Genomic DNA, 12,160 nt, shown 5'->3' with positions numbered 1-12,160 from the left:
ATCACTAAAAATATCATTACCGAATTAGGTAGGTAACAATAAAGGTTATTATTTAAAAAAAATGAATGCATCGATTCCATACATATTCGGGAATTAGAAAAATATAAATGAATTAATTATTCATGCCAAATCCAATATCTGATTGAGTTGATATTGTGTCCTTATTGGCGCCGAGCCAAGTGTACGGATGTGACGTTAATATTTCTCAAAGGTCAGGACCCATAAATTGATTCCAAAAGTTATCTTTGGTAGACACTTCGTGTAGTCTGACATGCGTGTAGAAACACGAGACATATCGAATCACTGCATCGCATAGCAGGCGTTAACTAGTTCCTCATAAAACACATTAATAAAATATATCAGTAACGCCAAAGGAATCATTAGTTAATTGAATTTGAAATCGCTACTCGCTATCTTAAAGGAAAAACAAAAATAGTTTGTTTATGTTAGCGTGAGTCAGTATTGAACACGAAGCTGACGACGTCAAACGTGTAACAAACGTTACTGCGCTAAATCGATTGATAATATTAATTCAGTGCTATTAAAGTGTAAATACTTGAAAATAATCTATATATAATCCTGGTAAGTACGAAAGATATACAATATAAACATAGCATGAATTAAAATATAACCAATAAAATAATTGTATTAATCAAATATTAGATCGGAATAATTTTCTTTCCTTTCCATCAAATGCGTACTAGATTGCGTGAAAATTAACTTTATCATGAAGTCTTCTACATATGAAGGTTATCATCAAGTCTGAATCTATCTTTTTAGTATAATTAGTCATTAGTTCTCAGTGTTCGTTATGTTATCTATATTCATCCGTAGTTGGAGTCCTGACGTCACTGACACTGTTACCACAATCATTCAATCGTGTGTATAAACGTGTATAAATAAAACTATCAATGCAGTGGAAACTGGTTTGTTTGGTATAGGTAGGCGGACTATGGGTCACCTGAGTAATCAGTCCATAGACCAATGGGACCGAACTTGGGAACTAAGAACAAACTTGTGCCTGTATTTATACTGACTCATTCGTCTGAAGTGTGACCCGGAACACAAATACGAAATATTTGATATTATTTACATAGTTGATGCGCCACCATCTTTGGAAGCTAAGATGTTATGTCCCTTCTTGGTTACACTGGCACTCTTAAAACAGGAACACATTTATACTAAGTTTTGCTGTTTGGCGATAGAATATCTGATGAATGGTTATCCTATCCAGGCGGGCTTGCACAAATCCCTACCACTAACTCGTAATATAGTTTTTTTAACGAAACGAAACGATTACCAAAATGGCACGTATATTTATTGTGTCATAGACGTTTTTGTAACTCGACAATAAGTCGCATCAAATTTACTTCTACACAGTTCAAGCGATTGCCGTGACAATTTATATTAGCTTGTGGAATAATGAAACAAATCGGATCATTGCATTACGATGGATTTTGGAATGCACCCAAAAAAAATCGGACGTTTCTGAAAACTATCCTTAAATTCCAATTGTAAAGTTTTTTTACAATCGTCCTAGGATTTTTGCAAAACACATATACATACTTATATAAAAGCAGAGTAATGTCCGTCTTACCATTGGTCCATTTGATTGTTTTTCTGTTCTGCTATAAATAATAAATTAATAAAAATACAAATTCTTTGATGATGCTGATAAAAATCCCATGAGTTCGTTTATTACGATACTGTCTTGGGATTTGCCAATATTAAAAATTATATTAAAAACGACATATTGCTTTCAGGTACACCTAACTATTTAATTATTGTACAATTTTACATATATAATATGTGCAATTCACTCATAAGCGAGGTTAATATATATAACGGCATCTAGTTGACATTTAGGGTGGAAAAAACACGATCTAAAGCGATTAGCGATACTAGTACGGCTTTCGTTGACACTTCACACTTGACATTGACACATGACACTTATGTCGTGTCGACTGTTTACGTTTTTTTAACCTTCTTTCAACAATGATGATATAATCGCATTAATTAAAATATGAAAGCAATACATATAAATCAAATAAACATTACAACAAAAAAAAAATACGTACATCCATACTAACAGTGTTTGACATGATCGTCCTAATAATCTAAGCAATAATTCACTTTTGCCCTTTTATGAAGGACATACCTTGTCTTGATTTAACTTTGTGCCATCCCCCTTTTAATTGCCCCTACATGGATATTCTACCCCCAAACAGCAAAACTTGGTATAATCGTGTTCCTGTTTAAAGAGAGATTGTGCCAGTGTAACCAAGAAGGGACATAACATCTTAGCTTCCAAGTTTCCAAAGGTGGTGGTGCATCGACGATGTAAATAATAGCAAATATTTCGAACAGAGAGCCGAGATTAGAACGCGTGCATCTTAACTGATGATTGCGGCTTTAAACCCAGGCAAGCACCACTGAATTTTCATGTGCTTAATTTGCGTTTGTAATTCATCTCGTGATCGACGGTGAAGGAAAACATCGTGAGGAAACCTGCGTGTGCCTCATCAAAGGGAGAGGAGGCCTTAGCCCAGCAGCGGGGAAATTTACAGGCTGTTAATATTATTTATTACTTATAGTGTCCAGGTAGCCTATTTTCTAGCCTGGTTAACTATTTTAAATAAACGAAACATTTCACTTGGTTCCCCTTGCCTTGACAGAGTGTTAAGCGTAGGGCAGGCGGTACGCTATGTCTTTTTCTATAATTCCACGATAATCGGTTGAGTTAATACTTTAAATCGTAACAAACAAACAATTATATAAACGATATAATATATATGTATAATTAGTTAAGACGGCATAATTACTAATTATGTTATTAAAGTATATTATGTTTGTGCACGTCAATGTGAATTCCTAGAATTACATCGACAACTCTTGAGTATTGTTTTAAGGAAAATCAATGAAGCAAACAGAACTGTCCCGAATGTAAGGTCACCTCGCCATAACAAAGTTATTGGGAAAACATAACACGCACACACAGACAGTTATAAAATATTCATTCAGGAAGAATTTGATTAATATATATGTACAGATAAGCGTAATGCTACCTGTATGTCTCCGAGTAAAGTTAAAGTAATTTAGTACAAACAAATCTTCATTATTAAATAGAACTTTATTTAATTTTACTACTTGAAAGTAACTTCCAATTTTGCGATATTGCATCGTTGATTTTTTTATATGGCAATGATTGGTGGAAGCGCTTATGGACTACCTGATGCTGAGTGGTCACCACCGCCCATATACAATGGCGCTGTAAGAAATAATAACCATTGCTTACATCGCCAATTCGCCACCAACCTTGGGAACTAAGATGTTATGTCTCTTGTGCCTATAGTTGCACTGGCTCACTCGCCTTTTTAAACCGGAACACAACAATACTGAGTACCTACTGTTATTTGGCGGTAGAACATCTGATGAGTGGGTGGTTCCCAGATGGGCTGTCACACCGCCAAGTAATTTTCAAAGCTATCTGATGGGATGGCAATCCAACACGACCGGCGAAACATCAACCGTCGGATCGTGAAGCTGATTTTCTAAATACCCTAAAATAACTTTTATTGGGCCAAGTTCTCTATGCTCCATTTCACGAATCGAGCCCCCAAAGGAACTTGCCATTGGTTAATGCGCGTGACCTTGTATTGGTAAGATCATTTCTTACGATCGACTTACATGCCGGTTTCGTCTCGTTAATCTCTAGACGACCAATGAAATGTGACTATTTAGTTGACTTTTGTTCGACTCGTGATGGGCGATCTTCAGCCTTTACTAGACAAGTTAATAATAATATAAATTTGTCCACAGTTCTGGGAGATAATATCTGAGGAGCACGGCATCGACCCGACTGGCGTGTACCGCGGGACCAGTGATCTGCAACTGGAACGCATCTCCGTATATTACAATGAGGCCTCTGGTATGTATACACACGTACATGGGACGTTTGTTGTATTTTCTTTATTAAATTGGTAGATGGACTAGCGTTGCATATCGATAGACTATCGATAGTTAAGGTGTTAGCGATAGTATCGATAGTCTATCGATAGTATTGTCACGTGTCAATACTATTGATAGTATTAGCTCCCCATGAGCAATACTATCGATAGTATTGCAAAAACCATTACTTTTAATCCAAACTATCAATAGTATCGCTGCTACCAATAATTGCTTACAGAGAGCTATCGATACTATCGATATCCTGAATGGTTTTCGAGGTCAACTATCGATAGTCAAACTATCGACAGTTCTGCAACGATGAGACGGTCTGGCGAAATGTGCACCTGATGGCTAGTAGACACTACCGCGTACAAACATTGTGGTGCTAGTAAATAGTTGACTTATCTGGAGTGCCCTTGAATCCACGGGGCCCTGTGCTGAAGCCCAAAAGCCATATGGTAGATCCGACCCTGCGTAGACTCAAATAAAACGCGGGTAAATCATGCAGACCATAGCTAGTAGTCAACAATAAAACCATATTGTAATGGGACCAAGCGAGAATCCCATATAAAAAAGGAATTTTCGAATTTGGTTCGTATAACAAGACAGTTCAATGTTTAAACAGTTTGTACGTTTGTATGTCACAGAGGAAACGATAAATTTATACATCTATACAATATAAGGAAATGTTAAACTTAATGTGATTTTGAAGACGTTTTATGCTTTACGGTCTTCCTTTTAACACGACCGTTTTTATTTTATGAGAAAATAATATTTGTTTTTGAGTTACAATGAAAGAAATATGTTTTGTGTCGTTTGATGGTAGGCGTTTGAGACACAGATTTACTTGGTGGTAGGTTGTCTTTGCAACCCGTCAGATATTCCACCACCAAACAGCAATACGTATTGTTGTGTTCCAGCAAAGAGCGTGCCAGTGCCAACCACAGGCACAAGGCATCATCGTAGCTACCAGGGTTAGTGGAGTGGTGGAGTCTGTGATGATAGGAATGGTTTTATTTCTTAGAGCGCCAATGTTTAATATGTAATTTTTCGTAGTTAAATTTTTTTCTAGACATTATATTATCTTTATATTAGTGTCTTTTTAATAATTTCAAATAAATGTAAACAGGTCAGATACAAAATAAATATTCCATTACGTTTCACGCTTTACCAGTTTTTTAAAAATATAAATACCCACTTGAAACTGCAGAATCGTGTAACCGCCTAACAGTACTTTCGTTGCGCGGCGGAGCGTAGCGACGGAGATTGCTTCTAACGCCATCTATTATCGTAAATAAAAACTGCTAATTGCATCGCAGTTCTATAGTTCTCTAACCAAACTATCAAGGAAAACAAGAAAAGATTTTGAAGTTAATTTATAAATCGTTATAAACAATACATTTTTGATGCAATAATTTTCTTCCAATACAGAACACCATTGAACGATTTGTGTTAATCGTTGGTTTAAGATATGACTAGAAAGAGAGCAGTTTATTTCACAGAACGTAAAACAACAGCGGTCATAAACCCTCTTACAATTAACCCGATAACCAGTTCAATGAACTCACATCTTTGTTTTATTCAGATGATTCATAGCCATCTATGTGTCTTAAATATAACGCCATGATTTAAATCGCTCATTCGTAATCTTTCACAATGTTTTACTCGAAGATATTTAACACTGAATGCGAAGCGTGTAATGCAACACGCTACGCTTTTGTAAATTGATATATTTATATCGATTTTATTCAATATTATTGACAATGGATTACGGATCGGAAATATTTCGTTCAAACATTACAACAACTAGAAACACTGAAATGTTTAAAATGTTTGTATTCTTTTTTTAATTGGATTTTAACTGGTATATACAATTCAAAACGTATTTAAATATATAATTTAAACAATAGTGTTTCTCAAATATTATAAAATAAAATCAAATAAATTTACTATTATTTAGTTCCAAAAGAACTCAAATAATATGTATAAACTCAAATGATAATATTAGTTCAGATGTGAATAGTATGTTAACAAGGAGGTTTTTGTCAACAGTTGCGACGAAGGAGAGCGGCGGCAAGTACGTCCCCCGCGCCATCCTGCTCGACCTCGAGCCCGGCACGATGGACGCGGTGCGCTCCGGCGGCTACGGGCAGCTCTTCCGCCCCGACAACTTCGTGTTCGGCCAGTCCGGCGCCGGCAACAACTGGGCCAAGGGACACTACACCGAGGGGGCCGAGCTCGTGGACGCCGTCTTAGACGTCGTCCGCAAGGAGTGCGAGAACTGCGACTGCCTCCAAGGATTCCAGCTCACGCACTCCCTCGGCGGCGGTACCGGCTCCGGCATGGGAACGCTCCTTATCTCCAAGATCAGGGAAGAGTATCCGGACAGAATTATGAACACGTACTCTGTCGTTCCCTCCCCTAAAGTCTCCGACACTGTCGTCGAACCCTACAACGCAGTACTGTCCATCCACCAGCTAGTCGAAAACACAGATGAAACTTACTGCATAGACAACGAAGCTCTCTACGACATCTGCTACAGAACCCTCAAAGTGCCCAACCCAACATACGGAGATCTGAATCACTTGGTATCGCTCACTATGTCCGGAGTCACGACTTGCCTCAGGTTCCCCGGTCAGCTGAATGCGGATCTCCGCAAACTGGCCGTGAACATGGTGCCGTTCCCACGTCTCCACTTCTTCATGCCCGGTTTCGCCCCGCTGACGTCTCGTGGCAGCCAGCAATACCGTGCACTCACCGTGCCCGAACTCACGCAACAGATGTTCGACGCTAAGAACATGATGGCGGCTTGCGACCCACGTCACGGCCGTTACCTCACCGTCGCCGCCATCTTCCGTGGTCGCATGTCCATGAAGGAAGTCGACGAGCAGATGCTGTCCATTCAAAATAAAAACAGCAGCTTCTTCGTTGAATGGATCCCGAACAACGTTAAGACTGCCGTGTGCGACATTCCCCCCAAAGGCCTCAAAATGTCCTCTACGTTCATCGGTAACACGACAGCCATCCAGGAGTTGTTCAAGAGAATATCGGAGCAGTTCACGGCTATGTTCAGACGCAAAGCGTTCTTGCATTGGTACACCGGCGAGGGCATGGACGAGATGGAGTTCAACGAGGCGGAGAGCAACGTCAACGACCTGGTCTCCGAGTACCAGCAGTACCAGGAGGCGACCGCCGAAGACGACACGGAATTCGACCAGGAAGATATGGAAGAGCTCGCTCAGGACGAGCACCACGACTGATTCGAAAGGCTGGAGATCCTTATAATCAAACTCAAATATTCTATTTTATATATTTCCAACGAAATTAGAGGCTAAGTCGAGTGCATTTTCAAAAAGTACCAAAGTGTCTTTACGCTGACAGATCAGATCAAAAGCTAATCTCGCACCGCACTGCAGCCCGTCACCGCGCTGGTGACCGGTCGTCGGAGTGCAATTATATTTTATTATATTGAATAGTATTATTATTCGAAGTCTGTTTTGTATTCGATAAACGATAGGAACGTACCAATCCGTGCATTTCTTACTATAAGTTATATTGTCTTGTATGCTTTTATATATTAATTTATAAATAAATGTTTTAAACAATACTTTTCGTTTTATTGTTCCGCCAAAACACATAATATTAAAAAAATTTACGACCTCCGTGGTCACAGGTGGTACACAAGTTTTCATGGGTACGTCATGGCCAAGTCGATGTAGAAAAAGCTCATTAGTTTTTGGGTCTGGGTGTAAGTGGTACCGTCGTTACTTCTGCTTTTCATGTATAAGAGTAATGTATTTGATGTTGTCCTATATTTATTTATTTAATAAATACATCGCGGTGTGAACATAGAAAACTAAATATAACTTAGGATAGAAAGTAAAAACGGAACGAAGTTGCTTTAGCTATATATTATGTACTAAGTAACAATAAACAATGAAATAAATCAACAGCATTTGCCAATAATTACAATTGTTCTAACAAAAAAGTTAAAACAATATTCCATTATATTAAACATACAATACAAGAGACAACGCTTTCCCTAAACTACGTTAGTGTTTAAACATTGGAAGAACTTTTGTAAACGATGAAGTTTTTTTTTTAGCATAGCATTAGCAGCCTGTAAATTTTCCCACTGCTGGGCTAAAGGCCTCCTCTCCTCCTCAATTAGACACATGCAGGTTTCCTCACGATGTTTTCCTTCACCGCCGAGCACGAGATGAATTATAAACACATATTAAGCACATGAAAATTCAGTGGTGCTTGTTTTATCTTTGAACCCGGAATCATCGGTTAAGATGCACGCGTTTTAAATACTGGGCCTCCTCTTGTCGATGAAAAGTATTAATAAAAACAAGTAATAGACAAATATTTTTATTTTATTTCATAACATGCCTCATTTCGTTCTAATTCTAACTTAATATTTACAATAAATTGAACACAATATAAACCGGTATGCAACCTAGGATTTAGATGATATAAAAAAAAAACATCAAACAAATTCAGTTTGATTATTATTGAACATTTATTGTCTTTTAAATCTAACATCGAGTATTCAGTGATATCACATTTACAACTAGAAAATATACAAAAATAGTTTATAATAGTATGATTACATATATAGTCTATTCCAATTGAAGAATAAAGATCAATAAACCATTTACGTATTTCTTACGTATTTAATAGCTCACCTATATTATATACTACTAATAATATATAATATAATATATAACACAACACTATTCCACTTAAAAAAAAAAAATCATCTTCAATTTTACTTGCAAAGTTCCGATATCAGCTTCGTCGACGTTAAAAACGTAATTTTTGCAAATCCTTAATTAATAGTTCATTCAAGCTCTCGACAAATGATATCGCGTCGATTCGATGTCAAATGTTGTTTATTTGCGTTTTGTCCTCTTGTTGGAATAGACTACACAATTGAGCCACAAAAATCAATTTTAATAATAATAATAATAACTGATTAACCATACTTGCAAATTCACCCATTCTTCAAGAATCCACAATGAATACCATAGATTGTTTTAGATCTCATGTTAATTCAAAATTGTTAATTTGTCTCGAACTCCTCCCATTAGAATAAGTGATAGGTATGGATCGATAAGAAAAACGTCAAAACTCAAGGTCACGATTTAACATTGCAACCAATGAGAATAAAGAAAATGCGATATCAATGAAGGCCCATATAAATGCAAACTCGTTTCAAAAATGAATATTAAAAAAAAAAAAAAAATACTTAAAAATCAACAACAGCGGTTCGTGTTAAATTAACGAGTGTTCAATGCGAGTGATACAAACTAAAAAAATGAATTTAAAGCTAGGATCATTGACTACATAACTTTTACCGTTTCAATCCAAGTTTTACAAAAGTCATTAAAACAAATTAATAAATTACCATATACCGATTTAAATAATTGAAAATTCTTATTAGAAAAAATAAGAAATCATAAGCACTGTGCAAAATCATGAAGATTGTAGATTATGAAAAAACTTTAGTTGTATACATTTATTTTCATATAAAAACATTGATGAAAAAGAAGAACAACCGAGGGAGCAGTCGGTTTTTGTCGTTAAATTCCAAACTGCTGGTAAAAGACGATCTAGTAAGTAGCCTTGCCACACCTTGCCTTCATAATTTTTGCAGTAATTATTTTTAATTTTGATCTATTACCATTCGCTTGCATTTATTTCGGACAACAAACAAAGGTTATATATTACAAGGTTTAATTATTCCATTTATATAAATAGTTTCCTTATTTAAGCAGAAACACGGTTTAATTAATCCAATTATAACAGTTTCCTTAATCTTTGCCTAATTACGTATTCAATAAAAGTATGTAGGTTTTAATATATAGGATTTGATATAGAAATTTCAAATATTAAATATTGTCAAAACTCCTGAGGAACGCCATCAAAATGCTGTAGCACTCGGTTACGATGACCCAAAAATTCCCCTAAATAACTATGACAGCCAAAGATTGAGATGTGCTACCCTTATACACATAGAAGTTGTTTATCATAGAATACCTCCAATATCAAAGTCAGTTCAATTTGACTATGTCTGAATGTTGATTGGTCGAAGGCAATCGATAGTTTTATTTTTTTTTAATTTTGGCTTTTATTTATGCCAAGAGGGCACAGATTATTTCGCCAATGTCACGTGCGATGGAGAAGACACGATGGGGATTGATCGGTGCGGTCGAGATTACAGGCTTAATTTAATTTGAAGGCATAATAGAAGTTGACTCTCTGTAATCGATAACATAATAGGTGACATATGAGTTACATAAGTTAATTAACCTTTCATAATCATTTTAAAAACTCAAAGTAAATATCACCAATCAATACAGATTCTGATTTAAACTTGGCTGCTTCTATTTAAACAATACAAATATTTTGTAAAATTTGGATTAAAAGGCAATTTAATAATCTGTTTTCATCTACCTAATGTCATTCCTTTATAAATAACATTTGGTTTAATATTAATAAATTCATACTGTAAATATTTAGTACACATTCTATACAGACATATCAATATTCAATCAAATAATTAAACAAAAAAAAAAAACTATGTTAAATATTAAAATGCAGTTGTAGCCTGGAAGATCAACCGTATAAACGGTTGAGCTACCACGGCAACCAACTAATCTCTTATAACTAAAAACTTTATATACAATCTATATTACAGAGTTACAATACTAATCGGCACTTTACTATATACTAATTTTTATGTCTATATACTAAATACTATGTAATATATGCAGTATATTATGTACATTTATTTCAAATACATTATTTTATTTTGAATAATCAGTGTTGGCTTTAGTAGATAATTTGTAATTATATTTATTTTAACAACATTTTTATATCGATCTCACATTTCCTATTTGCATGTCTCATAATACTGTTTAATCCAGCTATTATTACTAACATTACATGACATTGGCAGAATGATTGTGGACTGAAACCGGGTACTGAATAATTTTTTTTTTTTCTGGAATATAAAGATTCCAAAGATTTTGAATACACCTCTAACATTAATAGTGATTCTTTTGATAAATATTCACATTGTTAACTTTCCTATGTAAACTTAACAATGGTCAACAAACAATTTGTGGGTCTGGCAACATTTTAAAAATCCCCTAAAGCCACCACTGTGCATAATAAGACAAACACTTGCAAAACATATTATAAACAAAATAATATTTAATTTATGTTTCAATGAAAAATGATCTATCAAATAATGAACAATATCGTCATGGATTTATGTATCTGAAGTTATCACATATTCGCTGTGTGTGACCGGTTTATCATTGATAATATTGGTTATTTTATTAATTTGTAATTATGTAAAATTAATTAAATAATTTGTTTAACTGCTTAATTAACGGATGACTGAACAATGTCTTATAGTTAATCGACAGATAACTTGAGATTCAAAAATAACCAGAACAAATATTGTCTGTACAGGATAATCAAATTACAAAATGGCATTCTTTACACCCCGTCTTTTCGTCATTTTCTTTGAACGATTTAATTTAACGAAAAAACATATTATTTAAAACTTACTAACTTGCTATAAATGGCACAAAAATAACAAAATATTAAATTATTGAAGTTTTTCTATATCATATTTTATACAATTATTACATTAACATACATTAACTTTAAAATGTTTTATATGTTTATACAAGATATATTTTTACATTATATGATTATATATGTGAGTTATAAAATGATAAATGCTAACTTTCTAAGGGATCGTCAAAATTTGATTACACATTGAAAAATGAAATAATGTATCCAAGTTTATGATCAATCAATTTCATTTATAAAAAAAAAGTATAATTTTTCTGCAATCATTTTTAACACTCTCATCAATCTTAAATTTATAAAATAAAAATCCAATTGATGAATTTCTAATGTCAGTATCGCTTACCGTCATATTGTTTAATCTACTTGTCATAGATATTATGAGAAATGAATATAACGAATAGAACAATTTCTAGTATAATAACATAACATAATTTAAGTCAGAAAGAGTAACTCCTGAGTTTGACTTATTGCTTCGTAACAATCTAAATTCGAAATTAACAAAATCCAAACATAATTTAAATTTTTCAAAAAATGTCATGACAATTCAAAAGTTCCTTTAAGATTTGTACTTTTATTTATTATTGGTTTAAAAATTATT

The 12,160-nt window shown here is 34.6% G+C and overlaps 1 protein-coding gene across 1 annotated transcript in view; it reads left to right on the top strand.

Moving 5' to 3' along the window:
• LOC125073599 (tubulin beta chain-like) overlaps positions 1 to 7,555 on the top strand; it is a 34,825-nt gene extending 27,270 nt beyond the window's left edge. Inside the window, exons 2-3 of the mRNA XM_047684484.1 lie at positions 3,820 to 3,928; positions 6,001 to 7,555. Of these exons, the coding sequence (XP_047540440.1) occupies positions 3,820 to 3,928; positions 6,001 to 7,208 (1,317 nt within the window). The 3' untranslated portion in view covers positions 7,209 to 7,555. The remainder of the gene's footprint in view (positions 1 to 3,819; positions 3,929 to 6,000) is intronic.
• The last annotated feature ends 4,605 nt before the right edge of the window (positions 7,556 to 12,160 follow it).

The sequence above is a fragment of the Vanessa atalanta genome, chromosome 24 (genome assembly GCF_905147765.1).
Source record: "Vanessa atalanta chromosome 24, ilVanAtal1.2, whole genome shotgun sequence".
Taxonomy (NCBI): Eukaryota; Metazoa; Arthropoda; class Insecta; order Lepidoptera; family Nymphalidae; genus Vanessa; species Vanessa atalanta.
Note: the sequence above shows the minus strand (reverse complement) of the source record. Positions and strands in the feature narration are given on the sequence as shown.